Genomic DNA, 20694 nt, shown 5'->3' on the forward strand with positions numbered 1-20694 from the left:
ACTTCCTGGGTGGAGGGGAAAGCCTCAAGCTAAGAATGTAATTTAAAATTATTCCAAGATGATGGTGCTCCCAGATACTGGACAAAAGCAAAATCAAATTCTCTCTTAATCTAGATCTGGTATAATTTCCACAGATTAATCCTGCAAAGAATATGTACTGAAAGCAAAAAAAAAAAAAAAAACCTCAAAACATACTTCAGACAGTATTAAAAGACTCTATATATTGAAATCATCAGCTAAATAATAAGTATGTTAATGTATTTATATAAATATATGTGGGATTAAAAATAGGAGAAATGAGCAAGACATAAAAAAGACAAAACAAATTTGAGAAAGCACAAAAAGATTTGCTAAACATTTTAAAAATACAATAATTGAAATGAAAACATCAGGAAACTAGTTTTACAACTGATTAAATAGAGTAGAGAATTAGTGAACTAGAGGACACAACTGAAGATACTACAGAGAATGTGACTTAGAGAGATAAAGATCTAGAAAATAGAAAAGAAGTTAAGAGACCTGGAAGATTGAGTGGGAAGGTCCAATATACCTCTAATCAAATTTCCAAAAGAATTAATGAGAAAATTAGCAGAGAAGGCAAATAATAAAAAAATTGTATATCTACAAACCAACAATAGTTGGAACATGTATAGAAACCTAATTTATGATGGATCTGGCAAAAATGTATAGAAATCTTACTTGTGATAGAGCTGACATGACATATCAGTGCCAAAAAAAATACTGGACTGTTCAATAAATGGTGCTAGAAAAATGACTTATCTATATGAAAACAAAAGAGTTAAATTCTGAATCCATACACAAAAATCAATCCCAGTTTAAGACTTATATGTGTAAAAACTTAAGAGTTTTAGTACAGAAGAAAATAGTTTAATGACTAAAGAAGGATTTCTTAAAAAAGATACAAAATATAAACTATACCTTTAGAACATAGTATGGCATAACTTTCACTTTATTAAGTTGTATATCAAAAGACAGCACCTACAAATTGAAAAAACAGACAAACCAAGAGAATTTGCAAAACTTAACTACCAAGGGCTAGTGTTAAAAACATTTAAACAAATGCTATAAATCAATAAGGAAAAATTAGAGTACATAATAGCAAATGATTTGGCAAAATACAGGAACAGGAACTTCAAAAAGAAGCCAGGGAAAGTCCAATGTAGCCTATGAAGAATTACTGAAACTCTTGTTTGCAGAGAGTTGTAATGTACAGTGTTGGGCAATTGTGACTTATCTTAAGCCAAGTTAGTGCAGTGGTTCAAGGGGTCCATGCAGATAATTTAGCACTTGTACCTAGAGTTTAAGTGTCTGGTGGAAGACAGAAGAGCAGGGCTGCACAGTTAATAGCCACAGGTTCATAGGTAGTTGGAACAAGGATTCATACGTATTGTTTTAGCTGTGGATTTCAAGAAAGGAAAGAAAGAAAAAAAATTGCAGATTAATTGTTCTATTATTTTCTAAGGTTTTACTATATTGCATCTGGGTGCTGATTTCATCTGTGCTGCTGGGCATCTGCTGTGATTTCTGACTCTGAAGAGTCACACCTTTGTTTAATACTGGAAAACTATCAGCAATTGTCTCTTTTCTGTTCTCTTTGTTCACCTCTTAGAACTCCTTATATATAAGTTAAATACTCTCAGTCTCTTCTCTGTCACTTCTATTTCATATTGTTCACCTCTCTGCTTCAGGCTGGATAATTACTTCAGATTAATATTCTAGTTCCTAATTATTCTTCATCTGTATCTAATCTATTTCACATATCCATTGGATGTTTATTTTTTGGAGGTTCTTACTGCCTCTTTTGAAACCTGTCCGGTTTCTTGCTATAGTCTCTCACTCCTTTCTCCTGTTTTCCATTACCCTTTTTATGTCTTTGAACATCTGAAGCATATTACTGCGACTCTTTTTCATGATACTTTTTTTCTTTGTGTGATATGGATATGTGCGGATAGATTGGCATTTTTCCACTATTAGTTTATACTTGGCTGATTAAATCATTGGGGATTTGATGTATTTCTTTACGGAGAATATGTTTTTGTTTATGCCAGCTGCCTCAAGATACTACCAATACAGAACTGAGGTGAGTTAATCTCTCAGTTTTGGGCTTCCCTGAATATGCAGGTATAGGAGTTCGAACCTCAGACTGTTGAGTGGACTGAATCTTGATTTTAGGTTTTCAAGAGAGAGTTTTGCACTCAGAGTTAAGACTGAGAAAACTTATTTGTCATCTTCCTTTGTTCGTGCATAGAGTTTTTTTTCCAGCTCTCTTTTAGTAAAAATGTGGTCCTTTGAGTGTTCCAGCTTCAACCCCCTACCTTGACTCATCCTCTGTTCTTCCAAAAGTTGTTAAAATCTGGAACTTAAGAGTCTCTAGTTAAAGAAAATGCCTGCAGTAGAGCAAGGCCTTCAATGTAAGATTACCAGTCAGTCTCTTTCTCTGCCTCCTGTTCATTGTTGACACTCTTGGTTTTCTCTTATGTTCTTAGAAGCTTTGCTGTACATTCAAATAATATTTGCCACACTTTACCTTTTATAGTGCATTCTATAGAAGGAGTATTTTAGGATATTTAACTAATCCTAATGCCAAAATTGGAACTTTCAGGAATTTTCTTTAATGTAAATATTACCTTCCAATGTATCAATAAGATATGCAGAACTAATTTTAAGTAGTCTGTATAGTCATCTAGAAACCTTTTTTAGAAAGGAGTATGCAGGTAGATTTGAATAATCCACTTTTCCTTACATATGATATATGTATATATGTGTCTTCTCACTTTATTGCTCTGGCTGGAGTTCAGTGGTGCAAACATGGCTCACTGCAGCCTCGACCTCCTGGACTCAAGCGATCATCCTATCTTAGCCTCCTGAGTAGCTGAGACCACAGGCACATGCCACCATGCCTGGCTAATTTCCCATATCATATATATTTTTAATAATGAAAATTTGAGGGTCTTTACTTCTTATAATCCACCCAATTTTATGTGTGTGTGTGTGTGTGTGTGCGTGTGTGTGTGTGTGTGTGTGTGAGAGAGAGAGACAGAGAGAGAGAGAGAGAACTAGTAGACTGCATTGTTTTAGGTAGCTAATACTATGAACTCTTGACTTATTCTTCCGGATGACCATTAAGATTCCAGTTAGCTTGTGAGCCTGTCTAGATACCCCTAAAATGCCAGGAGACCTTGACACAGACTCAATGCTAAGAAAGGCAAGCCCAGGCTATGATTTCAGGCTATAGCCAGTCTCTTATATTACCCAGTCATTTTCTTGAACATATGTGAGAAATAGTCAGTTCTGTCTTTCAATCCTGACTTCTAAATGTGGGATATAGAACACAATAAAGTTACAGGTACAGACAGATCATCCACACCCCTTGCTTTCAGTCACGGGCCATATTGAAATGTAATAAAAAATACAATATATTTCACTAATTCTAGGATACATATGTTTCCTTTTTCTGACAGCTATGAAATTGGGATATATCTATCAATTGATGGTGCATAAAAGTTAACTGGTGACATTGTTATTTCCTTGTGGTATATAAAATACCAAAATAGTGGTGCATCTTATAATTAATGGCACTTTATATTTGATGAAGTATAGCATTTTGGTTTTTAAGTCCCACTGGAAAAAAAGTGTCTTACCTGTTTGTTATTCCGAGCAAGTTATCTATTCCCAAAGGTTATTTTTTCCTGAATAAAAAATTACCAGAATATTTTGGTATTCTTTCATAGTGAGCCACAAGGGAAAATTAAATCCAGAAATGTGTCAGTTTTCACATATTTATAAACTACTATTTTCCATACACTATGCTGTTTACAAATGCTTATAATATTTTAATGTTCAATTATTCTTCTGTCACAAAATTTGTTTAGATCAAAAGCAAGGATAATTTGCCTTTGAAAGCAGAGAGATCATATATGATATTTTGAAAAATGTATTTGTGTCTGACAAATTTAGTAACTTAGGCCTATTAACTCAACATATTATAGGACTGTGGTTAAAATAGAACTATCCATCTGACACATATACTGTTTAGGAATAGTAACATTACAAATGAATGTTATCCTTTGAGTATCATTTATGTCAACTTTGTCTCATGTCTATTCCACAAGCTTAAAAATGATATTCAAAGAAAAGTGTGTGAGCAATAAGGTGGAAAGCAGTGTATTTATGGAGAAGAAATTTTGGTGATATTTTATCATCAATATCAACAAATATAAATTGAATCCAATTTATGTACGAACATAGTTCTGTGCTCTTCATACTTAAAAACGTAACATTTGGTTCTATGTTACACTCCAGAAAAACGCACACTAGCAGTTGAGAAGATGGCATATAAGAGGTGACAAAAATTACTAATTTGGAAGTGTTTACAGATTTTCTTGTCCTACTGCCTGCCAAAGAGTCCTGTATTTTACAGTCCCTATCTGTCTACTCCACAGCTCCTCAAACATATGAAGATAGTATATTTCTACTAGACTGGTTCCTACACATACCTTAACCTTTTTATTGTAAAACAAAACAAAAAGGAAAGCCACACAAATCAAATGTAGAACTTCACGATCAATAAGGCAAACACTCTTGAATCCATCACCAAGATTTTAGAAACCTGACCTACCAGTTACCCCAGAAGTCTTTCCACATGCTCTGTCCCAATTATGATTCCTTCTTCCCCTGAAAATAACTACCAATGGATCCTTCTAGTAGTCGCTTCCTTGTGTTTTATTATGGTTTTATTACACAGATTTTCATCTCCAGAAACTGTAGTTAAATTGTACTCATTTTCTCTCTATTGCATTTCTTTTAATTTATAGGCTATTTTGCAATCCCTTTTATTTATATATTTTTACAGTTTATCCGTTACAGAGCCCAGAGACATGCTTATGCTCATGGTTTAGGCTTTACTGATTGCCAATCATGGTACAAGTAAGCACGTTCTTCTGAACTCTATTTTTGCTAGAAATTGTCAGCTAAATCCAGAAGCTAATTTGACAAAACTATAGTGGATAGTGTGTTCTCCTGTCAAGGATCACATCTTTTAGTTGTTTTTATTTTTTAGGTTGGCAGCCTTTGATACTCAGTGACTGAAATAGTGATCAGCAAACTCCAGCCATTGGCCAAATTCTGCCAGTCATATATTTTATATGGTCTATGAACATAGTCCAACTAATTCAGTATTATCTATGACTGCTTTCATGTGATCTCTTGTTCACAAAGTCTAAAATATTTACTGTCTAGGCCTCTACAAAAAAAAAAAAAAATGTTGCCTGGATCTGGTCTAGATCACCAGCATTTATGTTGAAGTCTCCCTGGTTGTTTTGGTTGTCTGCAGCTCATTTTCTAAGATTCCTGAGGAAGGGCTCATAGGAACAATATTACCTGAGTTTTAGCATGTTCACGATTTTTGGGGACGCTTTATACTTAAAAGACAATTTTTCCTGATACAAAATTCTTGGCTCTATTTTAAATATCTTAAAATATGTTACTACATTTTTTTTCTGGAATAAAAGTGTTGGTTTTGGAAAACCTTGCGGTAATCTAGATTTTATTTTGTTTTGTTTTTTACCCCATAAGTCATTTGCTCTATATGTCTCCATGCATGAATTCTTGCTTTGTCTTTTAAAGTCCAGCAATTTTACTAAAATATGTCTTGATGTGTTTGGTCTGAGTCGATATTCTCATATATATGGCATACTTTCAGTATTTAATATCAAATAATTTTATTTTAGGAAAACATTCTTGAATAATAGTTTCTAGTGTTATTTTCCTTTGTTAGTTTCTATACTTCTTTAGAAATTCTATTATCAGTATATTGTATGTTCTTTGTATATTCAACATTTGTCACTTCCTCTCAAATCCCTTTTATTTGTTTTCTTTGTTACTTTTGATTTTAAAAGCTTTCTTTCCTTTCATTTTCTCTTATTAAGGTATTACATGTAATGTTTATTTGTTTTTATGTTCCTTCTAATTTTGACTTAATTTTGGAAATAATACTTTTCTTCGATTACTAATTCTTTTCTGAATCCTATCACTTCATTTCTGAGTTAATCTAACTCTGATTTATATTTTTGTTCATTTCTTGAAATTTTTTTCTTAATATTTTCCAGCTTATTTTTAAATACTTGGTTGCACTTGGGTCTGTTTTGTCATCTTGTCTTTCTGGTATGCTTTCATTGTCTGCAGGGATGTTACTGTGCTTCTCATTTTTCTTTTTCTTATTATAACCTTGTATAGGATTTGACCTTAATATTTTTTTCTGCTTTTAAGAATTCAGTTTTCCTGAATTTTTTCAAAGGAAGTTGTGTTCAAAATTGTTTTTCTAACTTCACAGGGCTTCCTCTTAAGTGGTTTGTCTTATAGTACTGAAAAAATAAGGCAGCTTTTCTTCCAAGGCTTTCTGGCTCTGTTTCTCTCCCCAACTTTTTATCTGAATCTCCCTTTTTATTTCCTGTCTCTGTGACCATCCCTCTCAGTTTTGAGTCCACTCCTAGCTAATTCCTCAGTGTAGGTCCCTCCTGACATAGCCTTTGGAGTGACTGATTTTAAGAGTTCACAGGTGCTACACAGTTCTAATCCCTTTAGGCCTTACTAAGATTTTTGTGCTCTCTCATTTTTGTACTCAACCACTTTTGGATAAAATGACTGCCAGTTTCAGTTGCTATTCTCAAATTAGCCATTGTTATTCTAGTGAACATTTGTTGGCTACTTTGGAGTCCTCTTGCTCTCAGGTTTGTCTCATAACCCGTTGTGTTGCTTTGTTTCTGCCTACACATCCAGCAACATCATGCAATGCACCTCTTGTGGCTGTCAGTGATTTTGTCCTTACCCACCTGCAATTGTAGGTTGATGATGACACCTTGTCATCTAGTTTTGTTGCATTCATTGTCTATTGGAGCTTTTTGTTGTTGCTGTTTTCTAGTTGTTTGCACTGTTTTTATGTGAAGATTCCAAGGGTTTTATAAACTATGCCACCAACATGGCCATCTTCCCCACATTCTCCTGTTATTATTTTCTGGTTTCTACCCAACTGTGATACAGAACAAGAACTGGGCCTAGATGAGTAAAACCAGACTCATACAAATTTGAGGAGAAAGGAAGAAATCTTAGCTAATATACATATAAAGATATAGGAGAGAAAGGAAGAAAGAGGAGTAAAATCAAAGACTAAGAAAGAATTTTGGAAAGCTTCTGGAAAACAAGATGTTCTATAGGAGGATATGGCTCATAGAATTCAGAGGAGATAGAGGGGAATGCAAGAAGTACTGTTTATAAATTGTATCTGATTGTATCTATTATAAATTGTATCTAATTTACTAATTTACTATACTTCAGGAGAATCAAGTCAAGAATGGAAAAATTTTTGATAAATTTTGCACTTGAACTCTACGTATTAAACTTGACACTCCTCAAACACCAAATTCCATGGGTCACAGCTTCAATCTGGTAACAAGTATGTATATAAAAGGTGTACGTTTTTGAATAAGCAAGGTAGAAGATATGCAGTAGAAAATATGTGTCAAAAATAACTCAGGAAAATTAATATTTGTGGAGAGCCTGCTATGTGCCAAATACTAGCTACATATTTGTCCTAGCAATAATTCTGAGGTGAACTATTATCATGGCAAACAAACCCATGTCTTGTGAAGTTTGAGCCAATGATCTGTCCATTACACTTTATAATATCCTTTCTCCAATGGGTTAATAGCAATAATGAACATTTATCAAAAATTATGAGCTAGACACCCTACTGTGTGTGCCACATGCTGTATTTAATTTTAATACTCGCAACAAACTTATGATAACTATTCTTATCCGCACTTAAGGAAATAGGGATTTAGAAAGGTTGAATACTTTCCAAAGTTCACACAGCTGTCAAGTGGCACACACACTTAAGTGTGACTGTCTTCAGAGCCAGCTTCTTAACCACCACATTATGTTATTAGACACCTATGAATGTGACCTGGGTCCTCATCTAGTAGTTAATCTCAGATTTGGGCTGACTCTCTAGATGTCCCCATCCTCATACCCATGTGCATTTTCCTAAAATTCCCAAAGTTTGAAGAGGATTACTTCCCAGCAGAATGGGATTGTCCTTTAGGCAAAGACATCCAAGTAGTCTTATGTTCTTGTTAGGGTCTCCTGATATGAGACAGAGCAATAGGAGGAGCCAGAGGAAAGAATCCTACACAAAATAAGTTCTTGAGGACTTTAAGATGAGCCCTTTAAAGTGGAGTTTGTCAATGTAAAGGTCTTAATATAATTCATCTCTAAAGTATCTACTTATTTCAAACTACAGAATATCTGGTTAAGAAAGGGCTCAGAATTTATTTCAATTTATTAATTGTTTAATAACATTTAATCCAAAATTATAATTTTGTCTCCTCTTTCACTAATCTGAGAATCTATCATTTCCTTAATCCTTGGGAATCTGTAGTCTGAAATTATTTTGATATCTTGTTTTTTGCCATCTAAGGTTTACAAAGACTAGCTGGAATTAACCTCTGTCCATTATTAGGACAAGTAAGAGCCAGTTCTTTATTTTTCTATTTTTATAAGGCTTAAATTTCATATAGTGGTCTCCCAGTTTGGAAAAAAAATGTGCCATTTAAAATAAAAGCCTGAGAATATTTAAAAGAAGTGGGACATAGATAATCTGTGTAACCCACTTAGTATTTTAAAAAGTAATAATTGTGGATAGAGTAGAAAAGAGCAAACGACAACCTTATCTTTGTAAAGTTATTTTTTTTTTTCTGTTATAGAAGCTGTTGCAGATGTCTTACACAAGAATGGCGAGAGCTGCAGGGAGTTAATCCAAAAGACAGTCAGAAGCAGTGCCCCTTGCTAAATGTGATTGTTATCTGACCTCATAAACAAGAATACGCTAACCCTAGATGTCACTGACTTGATTGATTTCCAAACAGGGAAGACTGATGCTCTGATTTTCCTAATTAACTGAGATGATTCCATCAACCTGATGGGCAGAGCTTCCTTACTGAGAAATGATGTGAAAATTAAGATGCACAGACAGTTTTCTAAGAAACCTGATTCAAAGCACTATGCTTCCAATGCTAGGATTTTTGCTCAAATGAATTCTAGCCCTGTTCCAGCTCCACCAAAGGAAATATGTAGATTGAAATGTTTACATTTTGGCTTTCCGCAGACAAAAATGGAGGTATTAGTACTACTTTGTTCACAATTTCCACTTAATGATTTGTGTAACTAATAATTATCAATGACATGAATGAACATTATTAGGATCTGAGAAGTATAACGTTAGCTTTTATTTTCCCATATCCTTTCTGATAGACACGGAGGATTAAACTGTGTTTGAAAAAAAAAAAAGAAGCAAAATCTGAATAATGAGTATAATCTGTACATTTTTAAACTACTTTATTTTGTCTGTAGGAGTTCTTTCTGCCAGTCTCTCAAATACAGGTTCTGCTTAAAGGAATACATGCCTTATGCCAACATACCAGTCTTTTGGGGAATTAGGAATGCAAAAAATCTCTTTTTGTACCTTCGCTACCAACACATTTGTTGAGAATTAAAAGGGCCAGGCTTTGACATTTTCCAGCTTGTTATCTATTTAATTTTCCATCTGCTTCTTTTGCCACTGCCTTCCAAAGGAACATCTGCTGCATATCTGAGAAAAGGGAAGGAAGATTGGATCTGTGCCACCCGGGTCTGCAGTCTCAAACCTTGAGATCCAGAATAAGGGAAGGGAAGGAGACTAACAAATGGTCCAGAAAATAAAATGAGGACAAACAGTCTGTTAGAACAACGCTGTATTTTTCTTTATTGCAGAGCCCACATGACTGGGCAAGCCGGGTGGCAACGTCTACAACCAGCAAGGGCTGGATGCAGGGGGAGGCAGCTGGTGACTAGCCAGTGGCAAGAGCACTTCCCAGAGCTTGGACACTCCCTCTGCTGCCTGACTCTCCATGTGGGACCCGGTTTCTCACACATTTCTTAAGCATTTATGGGGCAGCTGCTATGAGGCAGTTTTGTTCTGAGTACTCTGGAGGCAGAGATGAATAAGACATAATCCCTGTGCTTAAAGAGCTAGCCTAAAATGGGGAAGATAGACAAATGAACAACAGATCACAATATCACAATGAAAAATTCTATATCCTATGAAAAATTCTATATCCTAGGTGGGGAAGAAATGCCACAGAAATACATAGAAGTGGAAAGATGTATTCCTAATCCTGTGAAGAGAAGTGGTGGTTCAAGGAGAGGAACATCTGTACAGAGACAGTGTTACAAGCTGAGTCTGGAAGGATAAGTAGGAATATTAGAAAACAAGTTTTTTTTTTCTCCTTATCAATGAGGGGTAGTATAAAACAGTAAACCTTCATGATTGATTCAAAAAACTTAATCCCCCAAACCTTAAACCCACCCACCACCCCTCTGAATGTCAAGGCATCAACACTTATATCAAAGAAATGTATCAACCAACTGGGTTCTGCCACTTTTCAGTGTTACCTACAGAGTCACTAGTAAGGTTATTAAACTCTCATCAGAGTGAGATAAGAGGGTTAACCTAATCATAACTTTCTGATTTGCTGTGGTGGGGAAATGATGAGTGGCCAGTTGTCTGACTTTAACTTTTCTTAATTATCTAGCTTTAACATCATCAAAATATTTGTATGTAAGATCACAATAGCAAATGCAATAAATTCTTAGAGTTAGGAGTGTATCTGCAAACCATCAGGTATGAACGAACCTCTACTCCACCGTAAGGGATACAGAAATAAAAGACATGACCTTTCTGTCAAAGAAGCTGAAACCTAATTGCAATGACTGGAATGTTTAAAATGGCTAACTATAATTTTTTAATCTCTTTTCTATAATTCTGACATGACAAATATTTAACATTTAAATGAGAAAAGAGTAAGGACAATGCTATGCTTTATTGCTCAGTAAATGTTTGCTTTCTTCATTTTTCAATGCAGTCTACAAATAAGTATAAAACTTTTTATCATTTGCTTTATATTAGTCATAGTATATACTGAGATGCAAAAATAGTTGGCATAATCCCTGACTTTGCAATTATATTTTATCTTCATTTTAATAAATTTTATTTTTTAAAATATCCATTGGTGATATGGAAATAACTGTGGGAAAAGACTCAAACACATCTTTTTTTCTATCATCACATTTTCTTTCAACCTCAAAGAAAAGCCTTCCTCAATTTTAAAAACTCAGAGAGAATTTTTTGAAGTTTTTTTTAACAAATAAATAGCAAGCTATGAGATCAAATTAAATATTTGGAATATTTTTAGCTTGACTTAACTCACCCAAAACTCTTAAGATTATTATAAGCATGTAATGGTTATGTTTAGTTTATGGTTAGTTTCTTAAATGGAGTTTAAAGTCATTGCAATTTTTAATTTTTAAATAGGACTATTATATATGGTAGATGTATTGGTCAGGGTTTTCTAAAGGGACAAAACTAATAGGATAGATGTTTATATGAAGGGAGTTTATTAAGGATAATTGATTCACACCACACGATCACACAGTAAAGTCCCACATAGGCTGTCTGCAAGTTGAGGAGCAAGGAAGCCAGTGGTGGATCAGTCTGAGTCCCAAAACCTCAGAAGTAGGGAAGCCAACAGTCCTGATGGCCCCTGGCAAACTACTGGTGTAAGTCCAAGAGTCCAAAAGCCGAAGAACTTGGAGTCTGATATTTGAGGGCAAGAAGCATCCAGCAAAGAAGAAAGATGAAGGCCAGAAGACTCAGCAAGTCTGCTCTTCCATCTTCTCCTGCCTGCTTTATTCTAGCCACGCTGGCAGCTGTAGTAGTTGGTACCACCCAGATTGAGGGTGGGTCTGCCCCTCCTAGTCCACTGACTCAAATGTTAATCTTCTTGGGCAACACCCTCACAGACACACCCAAGGACAATACTTTGCATCCTTCAATCAATCAAGTTTACACTCAATATTAACCATCTCAGTAGATAAGAAAATTTCCTGTGTTGTTCACCTGTAATGAATGGGCTTAAAAAGAGGCTGATGACTGAAACTTTTTACTATTTCGAATTGAGAAAGAAATGAGATTTTCTATGCTATTACATTATTCTTCTATTAGAAAAACTTCCAAAGTAAATTATATCAGGAGGCCATAGTCCAATTCTTCCTGAATTAAAGTTGATAGAAGCACAGAATATTTTTGAGTTGGAATGTATGCCAGAGTTACTTAGTGATTATAAGTGGGAAAACTGAGAACCAGGAAGGTTAAATACCTAAATCTTATTTGTTTGGGTTTATAACTATGCCCTAAGCTTCTCCAGCATATCAGGATTCGTGGTATTATGTTATCACCGTCAGTCGTTTTGTGTTTTGTCTTTTCAGCCACAAAAAAATTTTGTTTAGGGACAGAGACAAATAAATCTTTTCCTTGGCTGAACTTGAATATATCATTTCCACTCAAGACTCTAGAAAATCGGATTTCACTGGCTGGTCCCATGACCTGAAAGAGTGGCCCTGTCACCATCTTATTCCACACCAACCTGGGTTTTCGTTGTTGGTTCTCCCTGAGACTTTAGGAAGATAAGCACAGCAGGTGGTACCATCCACAGCTCACCCATCTACCTTGAGTAAGCTTGGCAAGTACACTTATTCAGTCTGCAGTGACCTCTGCAGTCACCCTGGGGCTGTTTCAGTGAATGCTGCTTTTGTAGCTCAGATGTTGTCCTAGAAATTAATTGTCAATGAGCCTCAGGTAAAGTTACTGAGGGAGAGACATAAGCAGATTTAGTAAACTGTTTAAATATTCCAAGCTTAACATTTTCTGAATTTTAAATAACTACACATAATTTTCTTTGTCTTCAGCATAATACGGATCAAGCATGATAAATATATCAGCAGTGAATTAAGCCAATTGCTGAAACATGTCTGCACTTTGTTGGTAATAGAGAAAATATATGATGGTGTGGTCAACATTCAAATGAGACATAGAACAAACCCTGAGTTACTCACATTCTGATATTTTTCCCCCCCGCCGGATATATATTTTTTCTTTTCTACAGATGTCTATTTTGCAACTCTGCTGGTTTTGTCCTTTTTCTTAATCTTGAGGCAGGTACATTGGGAGGCAAGATATTCCAGTCATTTCTGCAGCTTTTTTATTCATCTCCTGGTGGGTGAATGAGAGCGATGCTGTAGCCTCCAGGGCTCAACAGATCTTTTCCCTTCTCTCCACCCTTTCTTTCTAGGATCAATCTGGGATTGATGGGTACATGGTAAAAGAAAAAAAAAATCTTGGGTGTTTTTTTCTACCATACTTCTAATTGCATTTGTTTTGTCACCCTTAGGACTACCAAGAAGCCTCCAATTTGGAACAATTCGTAACTCGATTTTTATTGAAGGAAACCCTGAATCAGCTGCAGTCTCTCCAGAATTCCCTGGAATGTGCCATGGAAACTACTGAGGAGCAAACCCGTCAAGAAAGGCAATTTACATGTTTTCTTCTGATGTCTGTTTAGTGACTCTATGTTCATGAAAAAACAATTGAGAGGCATTGTACTTATACTAGTGAAAACTAAAAACGAGAATTGATATATTTAAAAAGAATGACAGTGACCTCCACTGGTTGCTTGCCTTATTATTTGCCTCTAAAAAGACCATTCCACTTTTTCTTTTACTGTCAGTCATTTAGTCAACTATATATATATATACACACACATATATATACACGTATATATATACACTATATATATACACATATATATACACGTATATATACACTATATATATATACACATGTGTATATGTGTGTGTGTATGTATATATATATATATATATATATTTCTTTCTTTTTTTGAGATGGAGTCTTACTTTGTTACCCAGGCTTGAGTGCAGTGGCACGATCTTGGCTCACTGCAAACTCTGCCTCCCGGGTTCAAGCAATTCTTGTGCCTCAGCCTCCCAAGTAGGTGGGATTACAGGGGCACACCACCACGTCCAGCTAATTTATTGTATTTTTTAGTAGAGACGGGGTTTCACTATGTTGATCAGGCTGATCTTGAACTCCTAACCTCAGGCGATCCGCCCACCTTGGCCTCCCAAAGTGCTGGGATTACAGGTGGGAGCCACTGAGCCCAGCCGAGTCAACAAATTTTAAGTGAAAATTTAGTAGATGGAGAAGACTTTGAAGTATTATGAATAATACAAAGATACATTTAACATAATGTCAATCCTTAAGGAAGCCTAAGTCTATCATATAAATAAGACATGAACGCAAAAACTATACTGCAAGGAACAAAGTGATAATAAATACCATAGAGAAGAGGAAATACATTGCCAATTGTTTTCAGAATAGTAGAAGATTAAATATGGATAGAGGGATGGAAGGATGAGAAAGTCAATTTCATGGAATTTCTCTATTTGAGCTTGTTTTGCAAAATCAAGAGATCAGTGAAAAAGCCTGATGGGAAGACAAGACTTGAACTGGACCTGTAGGATGAATTTGAATGGCAGAATGAGAGTCTCTCTAGAGGGATTCGTCTCACCCACCTCCTGTTACCCACCTCTCATCTGGCTCACTTCTCTTTGATTGTCTGGTCACTGATTGGACAGTAATTTCTCTGGGAAGCCTTCACTGCTCATTCATACCTCCCACTTCATTACCATGTATTCCTATAGTGCCTTCTATTTATATCTACTTATTTCAGGCCCTTCCTTGTTAATTTGGTGTAATTTTGAAAATGTGGAAATGATGGGAAAGACCCTTACAGACTACATGAACCTGGATATACTGGGGAGACCTGAGAATTCAGTAAGCCTAATTATTTCAGGAAATGGAGAAAAGTGAATGATGGAAATTATTTCAAAATTCAATGCCACCAATAGGTATCACTGAGAAAATAAGTAGTCATATTGCAATAGCTATATAAATAAAGGCACTAATGCTTAAGAGAAACTTATACTAAAAATATGCAGGGCAGACAGCAAGGTAATCCCAGTCAACAGTTGATATTTTTCTGAGTTGTCATTGCTTATACCTTGCAAGCTAGAGAAGCTTGCAAAACTCTTGCTCCTGGGGCATATTTTGGCAGATGTGTTACTTTAAACTTATAGATGTGCTTTATCTAACTTTCACATCTTAAATTAGAGAGAAGGAAATAGCAAGTTTTCTGAACAGGCTGATAATAGACTACCCTGTAGGACTACTTTTCCTGAAGAAATTAACTGATACATAATTATTAGGACATCTCCAAAATAGTGGAATTTTCAACCATGTGTTTACAATGTCAAAATGAGTGAGCACCACCAAATTCTAACAAAAAAGCCTGTAATTCCAGAATCTAATGAGCCCATGCAGCTGATTATCACAGGGAAGTACTCTTCAGCGGATCTGTGAAGCGTTCTCTACATCATAAACTTCCTGTTTTCACTGCATTGGGTGATTCCATACCAAATGGCAAAGTATAACAATTCACTTCAGAAAAGCAAAACCCACCTCCTCAGTTTTGAGCAGGGGATAACTGAATGTCTTGAAGCACAGTGAAATTGATTTCATGTTCTTAATGAGAAAAATGAGGCCTCCTGTGTTGTCTCTTTTGTTTCAACTTTCTGGAAATAAAATGGGAACTCCCTTTTTAGAACCAGTCATCTGCTACCTGAGAAGAGGCTTGAAAAAGTGCTCTACTCCCCTTCTTCACCTGTGCTTTTGTTTTTTTCTACAGTCATCCCCTGAAAACTTGTGTTCTGTGTTTACCACCATGCCGTGAATGTTTAATGAACAACTGTTCTTTGTGTTAGGCCACTGGCTAGCCTTGAACTCTTGTGACTGCTGCCAGCAGCTGCCTAGCAGCTGTGCTTGATGAGAAGGAGCATGACAATATAGACTTTAAGGAAAGTAGAAGGCACTAGAGGATTAATGAACCTTTTACTTCTGGATTTCTCAGTCAAAAACAGCTTGAAATAATGGGAAATGTTACACATCTGACTGCAGTTTAAGGGGTGCTGTTGTATGGCATTTGACTAAGACACCCAGTAATGACCAAATCCCACCCCAAATCTGTGATACTCCCCCTGAGAGGTTTATAAAGAAATGCATAAACAAGCAAACAGAAAATAAGGTACCACTATGGATTTATGCCCGTAATATCTGATGAACCAGACTGAAGCACGTGAATTATGCCCAAACCTAAAGGGGCTGTGTCTCCTCTCCCAAGGCTATATCTTCCTATCAGCTGGCCATCGAAAGTGAGGAGAGCCCTGGGACCTTCATCAGTGAGGAAAAGATAGAGAGAGAAACACTATACCTTTCCTATGATGTCAATCAAGAGACCAGTGAAAAAGCCTGATGGGAAGACAAGACTTGAACTGGAACTTTAGGATGAATTTGAATGGCAGAATGAGATTCTCTCTAGAGGGATCCATCTCACCCATCTCATGTTACCCATCTCTCATCTGGCTCACTTCTCCTCATCTGTCTGGTCACTGATTGGACAGTACTTTCTCTGGGAAGCCTTCACTGCTCATTTATACTTCCCACTTCATTACCATGTATTCCCATAGTGCCCTCTATTTGTATCTACTTATCTCAGCCCCTTCCTTGTTTATCTCCCCCATTAGACATTGAGTTTTTAAATGGCAGAGACTTTGCATAAGTCCCCTCTACTTACTACAACTGCATGGTAAACATATGAAAGTGAATGAATGAAAGGAATTCTAGGTGAAAGGAACGCTACAGAGGAGCAGTTGGTGAGGACCCAGAACACTGAGGAGACCAAGCTAACAGTCATCTGGGGTTCAGAAAGATCTTAAAAGCTAGACAGATGCAAACAAAAATTCACCAGTTTTGTGTTTGTTTGTTTGTTTTGAGACAAAGTCTCACTCTGTCCCCCAGGCTGGAGTGCAGTGATGCAATCTCAGTTCACTGCAACTTCCGCTTCCCAGTTCAAGCAATTCTCCTGTCTTAGCCTCCCGAGTAACTGGGACTACAGTCATCTGCCACCACGCCCAGCTAATTTTTGTATTTTTAGTAGAGAAGAGGTTTTACCATATTGGCCAGGCTAGACTCGAACTCCTGACCTCAGGTGATCTACCCGCCTCGGCCTCCAAAGTGTGGGATTACAGGCTTGAGCCACCGCGCCCGGCCAATTCATCAGTTTATGTTATAAAGGAAGATTTTGTGATGGCCTTCACAGTCAAGAGTTGCAACCTGCAGGTCAGGCACGGTGGCTCACACCTGTAATTCCACACTCTGGGAGGCTAAGGCAGGTGGATCACCTGAGGTCAGGAGTTCGAGACCAGCCTGGCCAACATGATGAAACCCTTCTCTACTCAAAATACAAAAAAATTAGCCAGGCATGGTGGCAGGTATCTATAATCCCAGCTACTCTGGAGGCTGAGGCAGAAGAATCACTTGAACCCAGGAGGTGGAGGTTGCAGTAAGCAGAGATCGCGCCACTACACTCCACCCTGGGCAACAAGAGCGAAACTTCATCTCAAAAAAAAAAAAAAAGAGTTGCAACCTGCAGGTATCATTAAAATCTCCAGGCTTGTGATAATTTGCTTTCCCTTCAGCATCAACATTACTTTGGGATTTAATATTTGTGAAACCTAGGGATACAAAGACTCTTTGGAATATAGCAAATTTAGGGAAGTCAACTATTCCATCTATCAGCCCCAGGGGAGAATCACACAGTATCATTCATCCGGCAGTAATGAGGTAGACATGTCATGTTGGGCAAAATGTCTGTGTCTATTCATGTAAAAATGGGTATTTGAGAGAGAAAGGATGTGTACAGCTGGAATGCCACAGAGGTGGAATTTTCAGATGGCATGCTACAACACTCTTTGTATCTGCCCTGGCAAACTGACTAAATGTGAATTACATTAATTCCATGTGTTCAGAAAGTACGTAATAGCTAATGACAAGAATAATAAGTATGTTATATGGAAGTTTCCCCCTAGGGGTCCCCTATTCTCTTACATAAAACTCTCTTCCTCACAAATTAAATTTCTGGGAATACAGTTTTCATTATATGTGGATTTCCTTTTTATAATGGAATCTGCAAGTTTGCTCTATTTCCCACAGTTTTTCTATATCCAGGAACGTAATTAATTCCTTCTTGACTTGAAAGTTATTTTTCTCCTTTTGATAGTTGTCTATTATAGAAGTGAGGAAAAGCTTTAATTTCACATACAGGTGGTTATAAAAGATTAGACAGCTTAGATTTCCTTAGGTTGAACGTAGAGAAGGATTGCTCTAATCACCTACTCCCCTGACCACCAAAGCTGCCAAAAACTTGGATTTTTTTTTTTTTTTTGAGATGGAGTCTCACTCTGTCGCCCATGATGGAGTACAGGGGCACAATCTCTGCTCACTGCAACCTCCGCCTCCCAGGTTCAAGCAGTTCTCCTGCCTCAGCCTCCCAAGTAGCTGGGATTACAGGTGCCTGCCACCGTGCCCAGCTAATTTTTGTATTTTTAGTAGAGATGGGATTTCACCATGTTGGCCAAGCTGGTCTCGAACTCCTGACCTCAGGTGATCTGCCTGCCTCAGCCTCCCAAAGTGCTGGGATTACAGGCGTGAGCCACCATGCTTGACCAAAAACTTGGATTTTTTTATACCATAGAAAAATTCATAGGGAGATTTAGTTAAAGATTGAAGATTAAACGTATGATTTCTTTTGCTCTCTCTCTAAACCCTTCAAAACATGACATTAAAAGCACCTGGATAAAAGGAGGCATTAACCTGCAAAAATAAGAATAGAAGAAGAGCCAAAGGGACAGAAACTTGGAAGGTGGAGAGAAGGTGAATCTAGTGGAAATTGATTTAGAAGCTCTGAGAAAGCTGAAACTGAAGCAGGCAATGTAAGAAGCCAAGATACAATATATTTGATATCATAGAACCTCAGAAAAGCTAAAGACTTGGCTGTACCATGTGGAACTGAAAATGACGATGAAGGTAGGGCTGATATATTGTTGGAAGCTCCACCCAGTGCTATATAGTGACTGCTCCTACCCGATCCTTGAAGAACCCCAGACATAAGCTGTCTGGAGAAGGTGAGCATATATATACCTGGCACAGCTGATAGGGCACAATACTAACAAAGGAGACACTAACTGAAAGTCACCATATTGAAGAGTGAGATGTAAAATCTCCTTCATATATTGTACTCCCAGAGTACTAACAACAGGGCTCAGACCCTCCAGTTGGGGCATGCTTCTTTGAGGGATCTGATTAATCCCAGAGAAAAGACTTAACAATGCCAATGGTCAGGGTTCCCTGAAGAATAGGCCCAGCCAGGCCACTGTACAGTGAAGACTGCAAGTTGGCAATCCCTGCCACAAACAAAGAGGTTCCAGTCAGACTCGTAGTTCCTCCTTCTAAAATGTATGGGGTCAACCAAAAGGACAAGTCAAACACAAGAAAAGAAACTTGGAAGAAACAGATAATCCAGAGAGCAGACAAAAAATTTCAAAAGAAAGTTTTCAATACCTTCAAAAACTAAATAAAAGATATTGCATTTATGAATTAAGGATAGAATGCTTTAAAAATAATATTCAAAGCACACAAAAGAGGTCTTGGAAATTATGATTGCAAAAATTACATTCTCTGAGGAAGGTTGAAATATAAACGTGTGAGGAAATCTCCACAAAGAGGTGAAATATAAGAAATAAGGAAACTAGAGGCTCAGTCCAAGAGGTCTACTGTTTGTAAAATAGCAATTCCAGAAAGAGAACAAAGCAGAAAAATTATCAAAGGAAGAATTTAAGAAAAATAGTCAGAATTGGAATATATGTGTCCAGTTTGATAGAACAGATCAAGAGCTCGTTATAATGCTAATAAAAGTCCAACACAAAACACACCATTATGAAGTTTCACAATACTGGAAACAAAGACAAGTGTCTAAAAACTCCCAGAGAGAAAAACCAGGCCATATGCAAATAATCAAGAAAACACTAGATTTTTCACTAGTGACTCTGGGAGATAGAACACAATGGAGCAAATTTTTCAAAACAGTTGGCAATCTAGAAATCTGTATTCCATAAAACCATCAATAAAGTAAGGAAGATGTTTATTCATGCAATGTTTCAAGAATTTTACCTTTCATTATGCACCTTTTCTTATGAAGCAATTAGGGGATATTTTCCACCAAAACAAAGGAGTCAGGTAAGAAAAAAATGAAATCTAGTAAAAGGGGGATCAGAGGTCATCCAACACAGGAGAAAGGCTAAAGGAATCTTCCCTAGCTGATAGATAATGAAGATTTTTGGATGAGTACATTAATCTTAGATTTGTCTTAAACACAGAAGGTTATATCTTACACACAAGGGATTATATCTCCTATAAAGAAATCTTGTTGGAGGCAGCTTAAGTATTATGTCCTTACAGATTTATCATAGACACTCTTTCTTTTTCATATATTAAGTGCATATTAATATAATAAACTATTGCCAAGTCTGCCTCATAGACCAAGATGTTTGTTGGAGATCCAGCTACCATGTTCACATTCCAACCAGGAAAGAAGATTAAGAAAAGACAAAAGGGCTCCCTTCTAGCTGAATCTGTACTTTTAAGCAGCCTTCCTGGAAATTCCTTACAGCATTTCCATTTGTATATCATTGGCCTGAGCTTTTCATATTGTGAAGTTAATAGATAAAGCCTAAAACTAAAAATTAAAGACATAGCAATTTAAGCATGTTATA

The 20694-nt window shown here is 36.6% G+C and overlaps 1 protein-coding gene across 1 annotated transcript in view; it reads left to right on the forward strand.

The window, feature by feature from the left end:
* The window catches only part of NECAB1 (N-terminal EF-hand calcium binding protein 1), a 176524-nt gene that overhangs the window by 123788 nt on the left and 32042 nt on the right, over positions 1–20694 (forward strand). The window contains exon 6 of the mRNA XM_032760018.2: positions 13341–13477. Coding sequence (XP_032615909.2) covers positions 13341–13477 — 137 coding nt within the window. The remainder of the gene's footprint in view (positions 1–13340; positions 13478–20694) is intronic.

The sequence above is a fragment of the Hylobates moloch genome, unplaced genomic scaffold (genome assembly GCF_009828535.3).
Source record: "Hylobates moloch isolate HMO894 unplaced genomic scaffold, HMol_V3 SCAFFOLD_9, whole genome shotgun sequence".
Classification (NCBI taxonomy): domain Eukaryota; kingdom Metazoa; phylum Chordata; class Mammalia; order Primates; family Hylobatidae; genus Hylobates; species Hylobates moloch.